The sequence below is a fragment of the Heteronotia binoei genome, chromosome 1 (genome assembly GCF_032191835.1).
Source record: "Heteronotia binoei isolate CCM8104 ecotype False Entrance Well chromosome 1, APGP_CSIRO_Hbin_v1, whole genome shotgun sequence".
NCBI lineage: Eukaryota > Metazoa > Chordata > Lepidosauria > Squamata > Gekkonidae > Heteronotia > Heteronotia binoei.
In genome coordinates, this window is record NC_083223.1 from 241,087,715 (window position 1) to 241,107,343 (window position 19,629).

At 42.4% G+C, this 19,629-nt stretch overlaps 1 protein-coding gene across 1 annotated transcript in view; it reads right to left on the reverse strand.

Moving 5' to 3' along the window:
* BLK (BLK proto-oncogene, Src family tyrosine kinase) overlaps window positions 1–17,722 on the reverse strand; it is a 51,115-nt gene extending 33,393 nt beyond the window's left edge. Inside the window, exons 1-3 of the mRNA XM_060259871.1 lie at window positions 17,614–17,722; window positions 5,011–5,125; window positions 1,664–1,700 (exon numbers count right to left, since the gene is read on the reverse strand). Of these exons, the coding sequence (XP_060115854.1) occupies window positions 1,664–1,700; window positions 5,011–5,124 (151 nt within the window). The 5' untranslated portion in view covers window position 5,125; window positions 17,614–17,722. The remainder of the gene's footprint in view (window positions 1–1,663; window positions 1,701–5,010; window positions 5,126–17,613) is intronic.
* Between the last annotated feature and the right edge of the window lie 1,907 nt (window positions 17,723–19,629).

Here is a 19,629-nt window from a genome sequence, read left to right on the forward strand (position 1 = left end):
GAGGATGGTGCAAAGGCAGCGCTGATGAAAGCGCTCAAGGAGTCGCAGGTGATGACGGTATAAAACCCACGATTCGGAGCCGTAGATGTGGGTTGTCATCACAACCGCTTTGTAAACATTGATCTTTGTGCCTTTTTTCAGATGCTTGTTGCTCCACACTCTTTTGTGCAGTCGGCCAAATGCACGGTTTGCCTTTGCCAGCCTGTAAGTATCATAATACCCCTGTATAAATTGATGGTGTGGTCCCATTTGTAATACTGTTTACAATTCTTGTCACCACACCTCAAGAAGGATATTATAGCATTGGAAAAAGTCCAGAAAAGGGCAACTAGAATGATTAAAGGGTCGGAACACTTTCCCTATGAAGAAAGGTTAAAACGCTTGGGGCTCTTTAGCTTGGAGAAACATCGACTGCAGGGTTACATGATAGAGGTTTACAAGATTATGCATGGGATGGAGAAAGAAGAGAAAGAAGTACTTTTCTCCTTTCTCACAATACAAGAACTCATGGGCATTCTATGAAATTGCTGAGCAGTCAGGTTAGAATGGATAAAAGGAAGTACTTCTTCACCCAAAGGGTGATTAACATGTGGAATTCACTGCCACAGGAGGTGGCGGCGGCTACAAGCATAGCCAGCTTCAAGAGGGGTTTGGATAAAAATATGGAGCAGAGGTCCATCAGTGGCTATTAGCCACAGCATATTATTGGAACTTTCTGGGGCAGTGATGCTCTGTATTCTTGGTGCTTGGGGGATGGCAAAGTGGAAGGGCTTCTAGCCCCACTTGTGAACCTCCTGATGGCACTTGAGGGTTTTTTGGCCACTGTGTGACACAGGGTGTTGGACTGGATGGGCCATTGGCCTGATCCAACATGGTTTCTCTTATGTTTTAAGGGAACTGGTTTCCATAGAGTATAATGGAGTGCCCAGCAGCCATTTTCCTCCCCCCCCACACTTTCTGATGACCCTGAAGTGGGGAGGAGGGCCTCCAAACTGGGGGATCCGCTGCCCCCAACTGGGGATTGGCAGACCTAGTTCCCAGGTGTGTTGTGTGTGGGGCCCAATTCAGTTTAGGACTACAGTGTACAAGCCAATATTTGCATCTTTGGTAGCTGCACATATACTGATGGGATATATGAATGTTTATCTAATGGGGCAAATAGGTTAAGGCCTCCCCTATTCCCAAGGTTTTTCTAAACTGAAATGGCCCCAGAAAGGTACTGTTTATCCTGTAATGGAAATAAGACAGGTACTGATACAGGTATCTGATTTTTCCTCCAACAAGGCAAACATTCTCTGGTCACATTTCAGACGCATTTAATGATACTTTTATTTCAGCAAGCACCTGGGAATTAGTGTTTTTTTTAACTGCTACTTTTCTTTATATTTGTGAACATTTTCATTGAAAAGTCATATACAAACTTGTTTGTAAGTAGATGAATACAGACCAGATTTTATCAAGAGCTGATAAGCATCCATCTCTGGGAAAAAAATCTTACGATCAAATTACAAGTTTAAGAGTTTTTAAAGACTGGGGTTGTAACACTGCATTTCAGATGCTTCTTAGGAGTGGTTCTTAGATTTCCAAGGGCCTCAAAAGAATCAAACAAAAAGTAAAGGTCAGGCATGAAAACTCTTTCCAAAAACCAAAAGGTTCTTCTTACCGTTTCCAGAAGATTTGGTTGTAGAACAAGGCTTGACCTTTGGAAGGAATAAATTAAAAACAAGAAGCCAAACATTACTTCATCACACTACAGAAGCTGGATTTATTTGCATATCATTCACGTGCCAGAGTTTGCCCCCTGGGAGCCTAATACTGTATCTTGAAAATTAATTATTTAATTAGTCCCCATGATTTGCAGAAGCCATTACATTATGCATCAATGGTCAGCAGCTCTTTTCCCACAGAGCCACAGTTGGAATTGAGGAAGGACTGGCCATCAACATGAACTCCACCAACTAACCAACTCCACCACCAACCCTCCATGAGAAGGGACACTGACAAAGGACTCTTTAACCCCTTGGGTTCCAGTATAAACAGAGACCTTGTCCAAGATCTTTCCTTATTCATTTTGGCTGTTCACTCTTATTTGCCTGGAATGGCTTACATATGGGAACTGGATGGAGGGGACCTCAGTGCATAATTCTCTAGAGTAGGGGTGTCAAACATGCAGTCCGGGGGCTGAATTTCTCTCCAGTTCTCCAGTTCTCTCTGAACTGGAGAGCCAGTTTGGTGTAGTGGTTAAGTGAGCGGACTCTTATCTGGGAGAACCGGGTTTGATTCCCCACTCCTCCACTTGCACCTGCTGAAATGGCCTTGGGTCAGCCATAGCCCTGGCAGAGGTTGTCCTTGAAAGGGCAGCTGCTGTGAGAGCCCTCTCCAGCCCCACCTACCTCACAGGGTGTCTGTTGTGGGGGAGGAAGGTAAAGGAGATTGTAAGCCGCTCTGAGACTCTTCGGAGTGGAGGGCGGGATATAAATCCAATATCTTCTTCTTCTTCTTCTTCTGAATCAGGCCCCCGAGCAACTGGCTGTCATCTGCTTCTTTCTCCCTCTCTCTTGCTTCCTTCTGCATCACAGCTTGCTTTGCCAGGCTTGCTCAATAGCACAGGAACTACAGAGCAAAGCCTCTATTTTCTCCATTGGCTGAGGCTTCTCCTTTGGGGAGGAAGGACGGGGAGGCAGAGCTTGCTCTCCAGGCTCTCTCAATTGCATAGCAGAGCTACTGAGCCAAGTCTCTCTTCCTTCTATTGGCTGAGGCGTCTCCCCTTCCTGGCCCCCTGGGGAAGGAAGGAAAGAGCCAGAGCTTCCTTTGCCCTGTTCCCTGGGCCCCATGGGAGAAAAACAAAGAAAGCACCTTTAAAACTGAGTGCTAATATTTTACGGATGTTTTAAGGTTTTTAAAAAACTTTTGTGTTTGTCTGTGTTTTTTATAAAGTTTATATTTCTGCTACCTAATCATAAATAGGTACACACATAGCCTGGCCCAACCCGACATGGCTCGGTCCAACAAGGTCTCATTTATGTCAGATTCAGCCCTAATAACAAATGAGTTTGACACCCCAGACAGATAGCAAACCTATGAGAGCTGGATAAAACTTCCAGACTCCCAGCTGCTTGTCCCTAAAATGTATGTACAAGTTTTTAAAATAAGTTTCTCTGCATGCAGAATTTCAGTTCCAGCTCAACTCACATTATGATTTCTTCTGGATTTATTTCAAATTACTCCCTCCCCTCACCCTTTCAAGCGGCCCTGTGGCGCAGAGTGGTAAAGCAGCAGTACTGTGGTCTGAACTCTCTGCTCACGACCTGAGTTCGATTCCGGTGGAAGCTGGATTCAGGTAGCTGGCCCAAGGTTGACTCAGCCTTCCGTCCTTCCGAGGTTGGTAAAATGAGTACCCAGCTTGCTGGGGGGGGGGGGGGAGTGTAAAAGACTGGGGAAGGCAACGGCAAACCACCCTGTAAAAAGTCTGCCGTGAAAAAGTTGTGAAAGCAACGTCATCCCACAGTCGGAAACAACTGGTGCTTGCACAGGGGATCTTTCCTTTCCTCACCCTTTCATTTGCAAAGGTAGACTCCAAGTTTGCCTTACGAACAAGGAGAGACAGTGTGGAGAGGAAGGACCTTTAACTTTCTTCTTGACTTTTTTTTTTGCTGGGTAAAGCTTTCCCCATGCTGCCTTTATTTCTGCTGGGAAAAATATACAGGTACTAATATTTTTTCTCTGGTGTCAGGTAAAACAGCACAAAGATGTCTTTTTCCAGAAGGACAATGGCAGGAGAGAAAGTTTCTCTATGTCCCCACAACATTCTCTTCCTTGTGAAATCATTCCAGGAAATGACATAAACACACAGGGCCGGCATGTGGGAGTTGGTGACCTAGGCAATAGCCTAGGGTGCCAGCTCCCAGCAGGGGCTAGGGGGGGACTCCCTCCCTACTCACACCATCCCTGAGCCTCTCTGGATTCTGAGGGGTCAGAGGCGCTCCCCTGGCTCCTCAGCACCCAGAAAGAACAGCGTGTCCCATCCTCAGCACCCTCCGAACTTGGAGAGTGCCAGGGAGGGAAAGCAACGCATGTTCTTTTTGGGCACTGAGGGGCCGGCGGAACTCCCCTGGCCCCTCAGCACCTAGAAAGAACAGAACTTCCTGTCCTCAGTGCCCTCCAAACTCGGAAAGCACCGGAGAGGGAAAACAACGCATGTCCTTTCTGGGTGCTGAGGGGTCAGAGGAACTCCCCCGTCCCCTCATTGCTCAGAAAGATTGGCACTTCCTGTCCTTGGTGCCCTCCAAACTTGAAGAGTGCTGGGGAGGGAAAGCACTAAGTGTCCAGCGTGGTGATGTCACCTCTGGGTAACATTATCATGCCGTACGTATCATGCAAAGCGCGTACACTAAAACTTTTTCTTGGGGGGGGTGCGCGTTGGGGTTCTGCATTGGAATGGCAGAACCCCTTGCGCTGGACTTGTAAACACAGAAGAAAGAATCCATAATTTGTATTTTAGCCCTTACTCTTATTTATTTTCTTTATTTATACCTCGCCTTTTTCCCCAGTGGGGACCCAAAGAAGCTCTTCTCCTTTAACTTTTCCTCATAACAACAGTTGAGATAGGTTAGACTGATACACATGATTGACCCAAGGTCACTCAGCAGGCTTCCATAGCAGAATGGGGATATCAACTATGGTTTTCCAGACCCTAGCCTGACACTTCGACCACTATACCATGCTGGCTCTTACAGTGACTTGTAAAGTTGCCAGCCTCCAGATGGGGCCTGGAGATCTCCCAGAATTACAGCTGATCCTTAAATTATAGAAATCTGCTCTGCTGGGGGCAAAATGGCTGCTTTGGAGGGTAGACTCTGTGGCATTGTACTCCATAGAGGCCCCTCCCCTCCCCATACACCATCCTTCTGAGACTCCACTTCCAAATCTCCATGATTTTCACAACACAGAATTGGCAACCCTAGTTGTGATTGGTTTACAATATCCTCAGCCCTGAAAGTGAATACTTACTGGAGGTGCAGGTGGAGGAGGCTTCGTTCTTGGTAATGTCTGAGGCTTTTGCCTGTATATAGAATTTTGCTTTCCATGCAGCCCGGGTTGCCTTTTGCTTCCGCATAATCCCATCCTATACAGCAAGAAACACAAATCAGGTTGGAATTTTGGTAATCAGAGATGACACATTTCAACAAATCAAATGACTTGGGGATGCCTCACTGGATGCATACCTTGCAATATTTCACATGAAAAAAAAATAACAAGGATCACTGCTGGAACCCATCAGTCCCTTCACCATAATTAAAACCTTACTAAAATCTCTACTGGGGTTGTACTGCAGGCTTGGGAAACTGCTGGAGATTCTGGGGGCTTCTGATCCATGTAAGGTCCCCTAAAATAGGCTCCTTTGGTATCAAGAAATATTCCTGCATGAAATCAGCCAAGTTTCAGTCATGTCCCTTTCGAGGTGACCAAAGGACTTCTTAAGTAAAAAGGATGCTTGATTAGGGGAAGAGGTGCTAAATAGCATCCTATATATCAACACATTTCTATGCAAACTATCATGTTTCAACCATATAATGTCATGAAATGAACTTTGATGACTTTTGTCCTTGTAAACACCTACAGAGTGGTTAATCTTATTTCTTATGTAGACATACAAATGCAATCTATACAATGTGGCAATAGCTGGAAATTACAACATTTATGAGATGGGCAAACCCATTGTGGACTTTTGTTCTATGTGAAAAACTTCCTTTGAAGTGTGACCAAGACACACATACACTCTTCCCTGCACTGGTGCCAAACTCGCATTTTGTTAGGTTCCATGTGAATGCTTTTATTCTCTGAAACCTTTAAGAGCATCCACAATTTATTTTAATTCTTTAAAAAAATTCTTTGCAGCTTGCTTTTATGCTGACTTCAAGAGATGCTTCTTGTGCTGATTTTGGCTCTGCCTTGAGCTAAGAGCCAAGTATCTTTATGACTTTATTTTAATCTGATGTGTTATTTATTGCTGTATTCGATTGACTGTACATTTTTATTTATTTCATAGTTCTATTGTTATTATTTATGTTGTAAGCTGCCTTGGATACAATTTTATGAAGGACTAGGACGGAAACATTTTAAATAAATAGACTGAAATAAATGTAAGAATGACCCAAATGAAATCCACCTTGAAGATCACTAGATGACTTTGGGCCAATTGCTCTCTCTTAGCTTAACAGCGAGCCTGCAGCAAACGTGGACTATTGCACCCTTCTTAAATCTTCGTTCGCGAAGCCAAGCCGAGAGAGAGAGAGAGAGAGCTTAACACTTTACAGGGCTGTTGTGAAAGTGGGAACAAGCTATTCCATGCTGACTTCTTCAGAAGAAGGAATGTAGATAGCATTGTTAATATAAATATTCAAAATAACTTCATATGCACTAATTGCTCTTAAATGTTTTTTTGGAATCAGGATGGTGTAAGACCATGGTTTCCAGTTTTTCAATGCATTTTTAAGGATAGCATCACATAAAGATTCCAGCTAGAACTCCCGAATGTTGATTACAAAAACTTTGGACAGAGTTCTGAGCATATGCCAACATTTTGATTGACAGACAGACAGAATAATATTTCTTTCCCCATTGTTGAAACCTGTGACAGTTTGCACAGAAATGTGTTCTAACGTACGATATAAAATCTGACAATATTGCAGCAGGAGGTGAAGCATAGACAGCTTCAAGAGGGGATTGGATAAACATATGGAGCAGAGGTCCATCAGTGGCTATTAGCCACAAAGTATAGATGGAATTCTCTGTCTGGGGCAGTGATGCTCTGTATTCTTGGTGCTTGGGTGAAGGGGGCAACAGTGGGAAGGCTTCTAGTGTTCTGGACCCACTGGTGGACCTCCTGATGATGCCTGATTTTTTGGCTACTGTGTGGCAGAGTGTTGGACTGGATGGGCCTGATTCAACACGGCTTCTCTTATGTTCTTAGAAGGACTTCTCCTAATCAAACACTCCATCCAAATGAAAGGTTCTTTGCTTGCCTCTAAAGGTACATGATTGAAAATTTATATTGTATAGAAACATTTCTTTACACCAAAGGTGAGACATAATTTTGGAGTACTTTATCCAGATCAGAAGCACTCCAATTTTCCTCTTCAGTACATTCATTATTTAGAAGCAGTGTTTGTGGGAATGTACAGATAATCTTTTTCTCTTGGGAAGGAATACCCATTCTGCCTTCCAAAAGACCAAAGGAAGCAATGTGTCTAGGCATGTGCAGAGTGCATATTCTCTGTGAGGGGAATAAACTTCTCTTTAAAAGAACAAACCTTAATATGGTTGTCTCAAAACACCTTCTAAAAAGTTGGTAACACTCTGTGGGATGCAAATGCTAAAAGTGTGAGATTCCTGTCCTAGGAGAGTTGCACTGAAAATAAAACTTCCACTATGTACACCTTCTCTCATCACCATCATTTGCAATACCACAATAGTAATACCCCTTGTCTGCTTGGTAAGTCACAAGCTGGGCATACCTGGGCTACAGCCAGGCATGCACAAATCCAGCCTGAGGCTGACTGCTCTTTACAAATACTGCTCTGTACAATACTTCCTAACAAACCCTAATTCCTACTCAACTGCATTGACCCTCTAGGTGGTTTAAGTTACCATAAGTGCTGCAGGGTTCTTCTGATTGTGACTATCTTTAGGAGCAGAATTAATGTAACCTCTCTCTGGCATCCCAGTTTGCATCTGCTGACACCTGCTAAGGCTATGGGTGGTTTTGCAGCAGACCACAATAAAAACCATCATGGACTTAGTGTGGCTTTGCTAGCACCACCCACCAGCCCCACCTGGAATCTAACATCCTTTGAAAAGATTGTGCCCTATTACAGAATAGGGCTGTCAGCTTGCAACCCAGAGATTTGGCATTTGAAATTCCACAGTGCATCAAGAGACGGGGGAGTCAGTTTTCCCTTCTCTGGCTAGTTTGTTTGCTGCCTGCCCTCAGTTCGCTGAGCAACATGTCAGGAGCCCTGCTCATTATTGTAGGCGAGGGAGGGGAGAGCAAGGCCAGGGAGCGACTGGCAGGAGAAGCTGGGGCTGCCACATGGATTCTTTCTATCCAGTCCTCACAGTCCTCAATCCTGTGAGTTAGATTTGTCTGAGAGAGAATGAGTTAGATCCAGTGTAGTGGTGCAAGGACTTCCATCCATGTAGGGTTGCCAGGTCTGGGCTGGAAAATACCTGGAGACTTTGGGGATGGATGTGGAGAGGGTGTGGTTTGGGGAGGGCAGGGGCCTGAGCATGGTGCACTGCCATAGAGTGCACCCTTCAAAGCAGCCATTTTCTCCAGGGAAGCTGATCTCTGCCAGCTGGAGATCAGTTGTAAAAGTGGGAGATCTCCACAGGCACCACCTGGAGGTTGGTGATCCTACTTTCACCTGTGGAATGTGATTTCTCAGCTTCCACCTCCCACAACAGCCTCAAATGCACCCTGAAATCTTGCTCCTTCCACTTGGAGGAGAGGGGACCTCTAGAAACAAAATGGGGGTGGAGACCAGAAATTCACATCCATGGGTGGAAACGCAGCACAGGATCCAAGTCAAACATGGGCCTAAGATCACTCAGTGAACTCCATGGCTAAAACAACTTTAGCCAATATGACTATCTTTTCATAAGAGTTTGCTCTTCACCAGTTAGCAGTTGGCTATGCTTAGCTCCATGACAGGGAAAACACAACAGACTGATTTGTGCTGTTAACACAATGAGCAGTTAATATAATAAACCTGACATTAGGCTTCTCAAGAATAATCACTTGCATTGCATGTGTAGTATAGTTCTGCTCACTCAGTCCCAGATGGAGACCCTGGGTTCTTTATTACTCCGTTTCACAATTTCTTCAGTGGTGTAAGCTTCAATCAAATAATATCTGGACGCGGTGTTGTATTATTGAATCAATATTCCAATCTCTTCCTTCTGTTTCAATTTCTTTTATTTCATGTATAATCTATTTATTGTAACCTCACTCTCTACATGGAATCAAGCCTTCAATCAGTTTGTGTCTTGAAATATTGATTCAATAATACAACACCGCGTCCAGATATTATTTGATTGACGCTTACACCACTGAAGAAATTGTGAAACGTAGTAATAAAGAACCCAGGGTCTCCGTCAGGGACTGAGTGGGCAGAACTAAGCTACACGTGCAAGTGATTATTCTTGAGAAGCCTAGTGTCTGGTTTATTATATTATTTGTATTGTTTTACACCGTCACTCCATTTGTTTTTTACTATATTAACACAATGAGCAGGCCAGATGATATCCCCTGGCTAGTTGACAATCTTTGTGGAACCATGCTTACCTTTGCAATTGTGTGTTCCCAATCTGTTTTTGTCAGAGGAACACAAATGCATGGATGGAAAGGAAAGGAGAATCAATGAACTGGAGAGAGGAAGAGGAGTTGATCCCATCTGACACTTGCCAGTTATAACCTGAGGCGGGAAAGTGGGGTTGGTGGAAATTACCTAGGGTTTCCAGCAATATTTCCTCTAAGCTGCAGAGTCTTGTGAGCAAAAATTCTACTTTGTGAACTACTGCCATTAAAGTTGTGAGCTACTGCATAAATTAGTGTGCTCTGGGGTCATCCTTCCTGAGCTAAGACAAAAATGTGTGAACCAGAGGCTAAAAATCTGTGAGCTAGCTCATGCTAACTCAGCTTAGAGGGAACACTGGTTGCCAGGTACCCTCTGGCCACCGATGGGGGTGGCGGCGGGGTAGTGTTGCCAGATCCAGGCTGGGAAACTCCTAGGGAGAAAGAACCTGGGAAGACAGGAACTTCAAAAGGGTACAATGCCATAGACAGGGCCGGCTCTCCCACTAGGCAAACCAGGCACTTGCCTAGAGTGCCAGGAGGGAGCACTGAACTGGGCTCCCCCCCGCCCATGACAAATACCTAATTTGCCTGCCTGCCTCTCCCCCCTCTACTGCCACAGCACCTTCCCTTCCCTCCCTTTCTGCCCACCCCCCCAATCGCCGCCACTGCTGCACCTTTCCATCCCTTCCCTCTCTTTTTGCCCACCCCCCGATCACCACCATGGCACCTTCCCTTCCCTCCCTTTCTACCCGTCCCCACAATCACTGCCGCTGCTGCCGCGCCTTCCCTCCCCTCCCTTTCTGCCTGCACCTCGATTGCCACCGTTGCACATTTCCTTCCCTTCCCTCCCTTTCTGCCTGCCCCCCCCACCCCCGATCCCCGAGGCTTAGCCCTATCAGCTTCGATGCGGCCAGCAACTTATCTTCATGCCTGCTGCCTACTCAATTGAAATATATAATATGGCCCTTTGAGAGAAGCCGGTCTGAGGACCTAGTCAGTTGGCTTGTGAAGAAGCTGCAAATGCAGCGGAACGCAATTTAAGCCGGTGATTGCGTGAAGGCAAGACTTTCTCCTTCGGAAGCCGACATCAGTGGAAGGACTCCGTTTGGAATTTACTTCTGAGCAGTAGTACTCCTTATAGACTTTTTGGAATTTTCCAGAGTCATCCTTGGGAACTGTGTTTTTGTTTGGGACTTTATGCTATCTATGTGATTTATATCTTTGGAATGAATTTTGGATGCTTTTGCACAATATAATATAGACTTGTGTAAATTTGTCATAAGTGTTATCTATTTCTGACACAGTTGTTTTTTAGACTTCTGTTCACACTGTGTTGCCATTGTTTACTCTGTATAGGGTGCCAGAAGGGCTAGGGCCAGCCCTGGCCATGGAGTCCACCCTCCAAAGCATTCATTTTCTCCAGGGAAACTGATCTCTGTAGTCTAGAGACAAGCTGTAATTCCACAGGATCCCCAGGTCCAACATAGAGGATGGCAGCCCTAAAATTACCCCATTCCTTCTGTTAACAGAAAAATTAGTTTACAGGTCACACAACAGTCTCTTGCAATTATCTCTTCTCTGCTTATTTTCCTCTGGACTTTTGATTTCAGAGTCTGATTTTGACTGCACTGTTAGATTTTCACTTGCAAATTTTCAATTTTATTTTTTCCCTTTGTTAATTGTAGAGTTACAAAATTTCAAATTCCAATACTTATTTTAAAAAAAATTCTTGCAAGATGAAGCTCAGAATCAAAAGTCTGTTTTGGTGGAGAGGGCAGGATACAAATCTAATAAAATAAAATAAAAGGTTATCTGTAACTTGATCCCCCAACATGTAATTTAACCTAAAAACAAATATGGGGATGGGGAGGCAATATGAACTGGAATCCATGTTACTATTTCTCCAGGGCGGGGAAAGATACTGCTATATGGCCCTATTATGTCTGAAGGTTTTCCGTACCATGGCCCTGTGGGGGCAGATTTCATCTGGGAAACAGTATTGGAGTAGAGGGTAATCCTCCCTACCCATTACCCCAGCCCAGATCCGTATCTCCCCTTCCCCTGTAATAGCTATAAGGCTAAAAGTTCATATTAGCCAATCTAATAATAAATTCCTGACATTATGTGTACTTTGGCAATGTATTTTACGCGAATTCTTGTACAAGCAACACCTTCCTAGAATTGTCTGAGAAACTAGTTTTGAAAAAACCAATCAAACATAGATAGGTTTGAATCAGTTTGAAAGTCATCAGTCTATGGTGAAATAATGTAATTCAGAAATGGTTTTCAGTTTAAAAGTTCCTGTTTCAAATTTTACCGCAGCTATGAAAGTCAGTTAGAAGAACTGCTATTATCAGCAATAATATGAGGCTAATACTGATCTGTTTTACTAGGTTTTAAGGATTACTGAGATTATTTATGTGAGGATCAGGACTAGTTCTCAGTGAGGCAGTAAACTTTTTCTGGCATGTATTTTTAGGCAGATTATTTATATATTTCTACCCCACTTTCCTCACCAATCAAGTTGGACCCAACTTAAATCATTCTGCCTTTCTCCATTTTTCCCTCACAATAATCCTGTGAGGTAGAGGCTGAGAGAGAGAGAGACTAGATCAAGTCACCCAAGTATATGAGGGAAAGAACTATGAAAGAATGCTTCTTTTTGGATCCTAGATTGTTGTCCTGAGGAACGTTTTTTTTTTTTTTTTATGGAGCAGCATTCACTAATGTGAGCTCCTGGGAGTAGAACAACCCAGTTTATCACCTCACAAGTTTATCATCTCATTGAGAACCAGGTTTAGGAAAACAAGCACATGGGAAAGTGGAGATTTTATGCATTGTACAGTACAACCCTATGCAGAATTACTCCAGTGGAAGCTTGTTGACTTCAACAGCCTGTAGTAACTGAATAGGATGGCACTGTCAGTGGCCCACCCTGTGGCAACCTATACCAGCTTTGTACTATGCAGCAATTTTGAGACATCCTCATCCCAAGAATCACACATGCATGTATATGGTAGATTCTTGGTGGGGGGGGGGGGAGAGACTTGAGTGAATCAAGTAGACCTCACAAAACTGGTCACTCATCATTTGCACAAAGAAAGAATGTGAGAAGCAAGTGCCTTCCTTACACAGATACCTTGAACTGTTGTACATATACAGGGAATTTCACATATCCGGCCATGCTGCCAGCTAGTCAGAAACACCAAAAAAGACAAAATGGTAGAATCAGCAGGCAGAATTAAAACTGAGCATCCCAACTCATCCAACTCACCTAACTTAGGCAATTCTCTCCAAGCCTATATATGCCTTGCAAGGAAAATCTAAAGCTGGGAATAGTATCTTTTCCTCATCATTTAAGATTCTGTCAAAAATCATGACTGGATTGCTGAGTGTCAACAATGAGCTGACTCCAACTCTAGTTCTGGCAGCTGAGCTCCTCTCAACTTTCACCGAAATATCTGCTTTTTCACTCATAGGTGTTAAATGTTTTAAGAAGAAAATTCTCAGAACTGGCCTCCCATCCATCCCTCAAACCACTTTCCTCTTGATATCTCTTCCGGCTCCTGTGTGTAAAAGGGGAATTTAGTGTGTGGCTTAAGATGGGCCACAGAGTGCATTTTGTGGGATGCTTCATTGATAGGTACACCAGATAACTATTTTTAGCCCTTGCAATTTTCACAGTATGTCTAAATCAGATTCTGACTAAGTGTGCTTGCACATGAAAGCTTTTACTGTGAATAAAACTTGGTTGGTCTTAAAGGTGCCACTGGACTCAAACTTTGTTCTGCTATTTCAGACCAGTTTCTTATCTCTCCTTCCACACTTCCTTCCCCCCTCTCTCTCCCTATATACTTTTACAATAAAAATTCTTTGAACCATATCAAAACAGCTACCCCACCTGAATCTGTAATCAAGTCTATGCTACAGAGAAGGAGCGCGAACACAAGTGCACTGTCCCCCCCCCCCCCCCGCCCGCCTTGCCTCTCCTACAACTGCAGGCTCATTGATGTAATGCAAACATGCTGAGGAAATATTGGGGTGGGGGGACTGCTTTCTGAACATTCCTTTTTATGGAGAGGGAACATACATACAGGTACTTACTCCACACATTTGTAGTACTAACAAACTTGCAATCACATGGAGACTGGGGGCTGGTCAACATGTTTGTGTCCGCTCCCACTCTTTACATCCTGACAGGCTGCATAGAGGAGTCACGAGATTTGAACTAGCATCAACTCATGGCAGCCCCCAATAAGATTCCAAAGTCCACCTACTCACATTGTTTAATATACTGCCCAATCATTGATGCCTTTTGGACAATAATTACACAACGTATTTCAGACATAACTGGTTATCTATAGAAATTTATTCTTTATTATTAAGTCTAAGAAATGCTGAGTCTATGTCACCTACAATTTAAAATAACCATATCAATGTTGCTAATTGTTTTGAAATGGAAAAATGAACAACATCCCTCCTTAGAAATCTGGCATTAAAAACTCTGAAATTTATACATCATGGCTAAGATCAGTGAAAGATTAAATCAATCTTTAAATTTATCACAAAATACAAACTTTGAATCTATATGGTTTCTGATATTGGAATACCTCGTCTCTCAAGAAGAAATTCCGGACTTTATTGACAGATGGTATCTTTATTAAATATAAAATTTCTCCCCCCTTTTTCCTGTTTTTTAAAAATACATATGTACTAGAATTAATATAATTTATTCTTGTAAGCACTCGCAATGGTAATAATATTGTATTGTAGTAACATTTTTTTCTTAATGTTTATAATTAATAATAAAAATATTTTTGGGGAAAAATAGAGTCCAAAGTCCAAAATTACCCAACTGCACCACTGCAATCATTAGTTTGGTTATTTCTAGATAAGATTTTCATTAACAAGATGAGACAATGAAAGCAAACATCTTTGCATGTTACCCAGTAATTCCCTGAAATCAATTTATGCAGTATGATTAGGGTGGTGACAAGTAAATAACCATGGACTCAAAAATGATTTAAAGCAGGAGTGTCAAATGTCTGGGATTCTATGTGGCCCTCCATGGTCTGCTTCCTTTTCCCTCTCTCCTGCTTCTGTCTTCGCCATTTTTGTTTTTCTCCATGGGATTGAAGCAGCCAAGCAAAGCAACCTCTCCTCGCTGTTTCCCTCTTCCCCATCCTCTTCCCCAATGCAGGGGAAGGAGTCTCAGTCAATGGAGAAGCTTGGCTCTGTAGCCCTGCTGTGTGATTGAGAGAGCTCCCCCCCCCTTTCTCGTTAAGCTGGTTTTTGCCAAGGCTTTCCTGGATGCAACTGGGTTTCCTCCTACTTTTCACTGTATTCATGCCTTCATAATCCAGTCTTTCTCAGTAGGAAAACAATGTGAACTGTTTAGATGAGGAATAACAAGAACCCAGTGGGTAGAGACTGAGGATTTGGAAATCAGGCTTCCCAGATAGTAGGCTGATACTGGCCACTATACATTATTGTCTCTCTATTATTGTTCTGCCTCGTAGGAGTTGCAGTTATTTTTCTGGGGAAGACTATAGCTTTGTAGATAAGCACATAGACCTTAGTCTGTGTCATGGTGCTTCCACATGTTCTTGACCAGCACATGAACAACTTAGGCACAAAAGCTCATAATGCCTAACCATTTCATGTTTTCCTCTGTGTCCTAGGGCACACAGCATTGACCATGAGATTTCTGAAATTAGTGGCAGAAAATCAGAAACAGGTTTGCAACTTACAGATACACACCTGAACAGCATACTCAAGGATTGCTACAGCACAGACACTGTCTCCAGATTTTGATGTAATAATTTAGAGCAAGTGGTGTCAGTAATCATAAGACTGTTAAACAAAATATTGCAAGAGTGCTAATGTTTTGAATATTTTTTTTTTTAAATTAAACTTTGTGTTTGTCTGTGCCCTTTATAAAGTTTACATCTCCACTAACTGGCGTTACATTTTATGACACACATGGCCCAGCCCAACAAGGTCTCATTTATGTCAGATCCAGCCCCCATAACAAATGAGTTCGACACTCCTGATTTAAAGGAACACCAGTCTTTTACATTATCTTGTGCATAAAACAGTGCTGAGAGGAACTGATAAACCATAAAAACATATGAAGAGTCTTTCTGGGTTAGACCAAAGGCTCATTTGATCCAACAACTCGCTTCCCCAAGTGGGAAACCAAATGCTTCTAGGAAGTCCACAAATAGGGCATGAAGGCAACAGCTTTCTTTGTTATCCTATTGTTGTTGCCCACAGCAACATGTAATCATAGGTTTGAGAGAGCCTTCTCCTTTTATCTTTAGTTGTTCAATAGAAGGGACAATTTCAACTAATGCAGCTTGTGCCACATAAGAATGACACCAAGAAAAGGAACTCCCACTTCCATTCATTTAACAATGGTATAGGAGCCTTTTCCTTTTTTGCATCTAATTACCCTAGGGAAAGATGGTTACATGTGCATGGTGAAAAGGTAAGCTCAGGTAGGTTGTTCAGTAGGTTGGTGGATTCCAGGTCTACAAGACGGGTGTCTTCACCCATCTTGCAGAAAATGCAGGTATTTGTTGTTCCAGCGCAATCATTTTATTTTTGACATGCCATTCAATCAGTTTAGTTAACTTACTGCGCATACCTAAGCAGATGCACTCACCGTCAGAACTAAATCCCCCCCACAATAGTAGGGGACTGTTATTGGGTTATATAGTGTCCCAGCCATAATGTTGGGGTTTAATTAATTAATTCATTATAGAAGAAAAGAGCTATCTGTGTGTGTGTCAATGTGGTGTTCAAATCCTGGACTCAGCCAGATTTGATGCTCCACTAGAGCCATAAATCTCACTAGAGAAAATGTGGATGGCCATTGTCTCTCATCTTAAAATCTTGTTGGGGGGGGGCAGGAATCCCATCTGTGTGTGCTACCGTTAGCTTCTTGGAGGTCAGATGGGATATAATTGTGAGGAATGAAAATATATAATGAAACCACAGTGGATGCAACTGAACTTTTTTGGTAGGCAAATTAATACATCATTAATTAGGAGATCCAAAAAAAAGCTAAAATTGTTCTTTCTCTGTTTTCTTAATGCTGCATTGCAATTGAACAAAACATAATATGAAAAACAGGTCTGCATAAGGACACCAGAATCTGAATTCTATACATTTTAACCATAGGCTTTCACAACAAAATTATACAATCTATAAACAGTATACTATTACAAATATATCTAAAGCAATCTCTCCTACCCCTGCTTCACAAGTTGATTTCTCCATAGCATTCTTGTACACACATTCTTTTACAAGATACCTCTGACTCTGGAAGAACTAGCTGCAAATACTGCACCAATGTGTTATATATAGACTTTAACAACTATGTCAAAAATGTTCCCAGATTAATTTCAAGGATATCTGAAAATATTTTTAAACTATTTGATGTACACAATTTGTCTAGGATTATCCAATATGATCATGATTAAATAGATCAAACCTATTGGATCATCATCATCACCATCATCATTAATGGCCCACCTGTTTCATTGAGACTCAAGGGGGATTACAAAATCTGAAAATAAATTCAATCAGACAACAAGGACCTCCAACAAACAATGCCGTTTACAATACAGTACAATAGAATACAAATAAGTTACCATAAAGAAGACATTCTAGTGTGTAGTGTTGTATATTTACTACTGCCTTTTTCACAGATACTCAAGAGCCTAATATAAAACAGGAGTAATACTTATCACAAGCAATAACTGAAGACAGAGAGAAAGAATAACACTCTCAAAATACATTCAGCGGGATTCAGTCAGCTTTTCCCACTCAATTTTACCCAGTTCCCCTCTGTATTACAATCCCCTGCACTCATGGCCTTTCTCCATGCAGACCCCATGATCCCCAGCAAAAACTTTTGATGATTAAAGGAGATGCCCTCCTCCATTTTCTACCAGTGCATAAACTGGTTGGATCCAACCTTTTACATAATTGGAAGAAAAGAATTGAAAATGAGTGAGAATTCTGTTTTCTATAGATCATTTTTAGAAGCTCTTTTTATGTATTATGACTATGTTGGCTATTACAGTTATTCCTATTTTATCGGAAGGGAACTGAGGCCAAGAGTCAATGACTGAGCAGTGAGTCTACGCAGTACACTGAGTCTCATTCTCACTGCCGTAAGAAATGTGGCATATATGTGGCATTCTTAAAAAAACAGCAGTAATGACTGAACTAAGCTCATAGCTCACCTTGGTAATCCTCCACAGCAGCTCAAAGCGTATCTCCTTAAATTCCAGAAACTCCAGAGCTTTTTTTTTTTTTAAAAAAGAACAATTTTTGAATAAGTGTTTTCCCAATGAAGTTTGTACGTCTGTCTTGGTGAGTTTTAATCCTCAAAACTCACTCATGTACAGAAATGCTCTAATAATACATCTTGGTTTTGTCAGTTGACTTCTGTTAGTGGTTTCCTGCCAACAACATCTGAGTAAAAAACTGGAGTACTGTGCTGCTGTCTATACAGTCCTTGGGCCAGTAACTTGTCCACATTGTTCTCTGTGAGCTAATGTTAGACTTGTGGCTGCCTTAGTGGAAAACATTTTTTTCCTCCCAGACTCTATTGACTACAACAAGCCACAGCTGGTGCTTACAGGACAGGTTCTTTTAAAAACTTCGCTCTACTTACCTCCCCTTCCCCTAGCACAATTAATTCTTCTTCCAGAGACAGGCATCTGGCAGCCAGCGTGATTGTGTTTGAGTGTCCTCAGCCCTAAAAATCGTAACCCTGCGGAGTGGGAGAAAGTTTGCGTGCAGGCACACTTGTGAATTCTGGAAGTATCTCTCCCCCACTTGCTATTGTTAGATCAACCATATATTCTTTATTACTTTTAGTGTAGTTTTATACTAAAGCCTTGCTTTCTTTTCAACTATTTGTGTTGCAGTTTTTAAATTACTGTTGCTTTTACTGATTTGTCATTAATTTTTCTCTTCATTGCTACTTTGAGTAATGATCATATCGATGTTTTATTGCTGCTGGTTCTTATTTTAGCCTAATTATTATTGTTTCTTAAATCAATGTTGTGTAAGCCAGCTGAAGTATTTAGAAGAGAGCAGGATCTCACTATTTAAATAAGTGAATAAATATATATTGCTGGTTCTTGTTGCTGTTGGTTGTTTTGCAGTATTTCAATCCTGCTTACTTTGGAGGGGGTTGTAAAATATTTTCACACTGCTTCCAGTTGTTTTATTGCTGGCCTTTTTGCATTATCCACTGATTGTGCTATATAAGTCATTGAAAACCTCTTTGGTTCCTTTTCACCTAAATATTTGAAACAAACTAGCATGGTTCTGCATATGGGGAGAGTATAGAATTAACAACTAGGGGTGGAATGAAGAACCGGTAGGTATAGGACTTGGTATGGAATGTGTCCTAAAAAACTACCTATGCCTTGTGCCTTTGTCAGTGTGGATGCAGCTCACTTTTTTTGGATGCTACACTGGTGGGGAGGGGTGGTGGCTGCTAAAAATGCAAACCTGATAGTCAATGCTGTGTGCGGCAACTGCTTTGTGTGAAGTAACTCCTGCAGCTACCACAGGAGTCAGGCTGATTTTAACTATTCTCATATAATATTTCTCTTTATATACTCTTATCATCAAAAAGAGTCATGTCTTCTCTCACACACATACAGGCCAGTCTGTCCTCAAGGTGGGTATATTACTGTGCCAGTTAAAGGCATTACTCCTTTGGTGTCTCCTGCACACATTTTCCTTCTCCAATTCCCTGCCACTCAGAGGAAACCAGACAGACCTCATACTTCCTGTTGCTATGCAACCCTTCAAACATGTTCAGAAATCTTTTGTGTGTGTGCTGCTCCTCCTAGATGGCAGTGTATCCTAAACTTATTGGGTTGGATCCACTAAAGCAGGTGTCCCCAGTGTGGTGCTAGGCTTACCATCTTCCTGCTCAGGGTGGGGAATCTCCCATTGCCCACTGCTGCTCAGCAGGGCAGCAGGAGGAAAGGCCTCGTGAAAGGGGAGGGGTGATTGGTATCTCTGGTGCAATGACTTTGCTTCTGACATGACCTGGAAGTGATGTCATCACTCTGGATGATGCTCTGGCAGTCACCTTAGCCCAAACTCTATAGTTACAGAGTATTGGGTGAATGCTAGAGCATCTCCCATGGTGTGATTATGTCACTTCTAGGTTGTATCGAAAGCCACATCATTGTGCCATGGATGCCCTGCCCCTCAGTAGTCTGGAAGTCTGC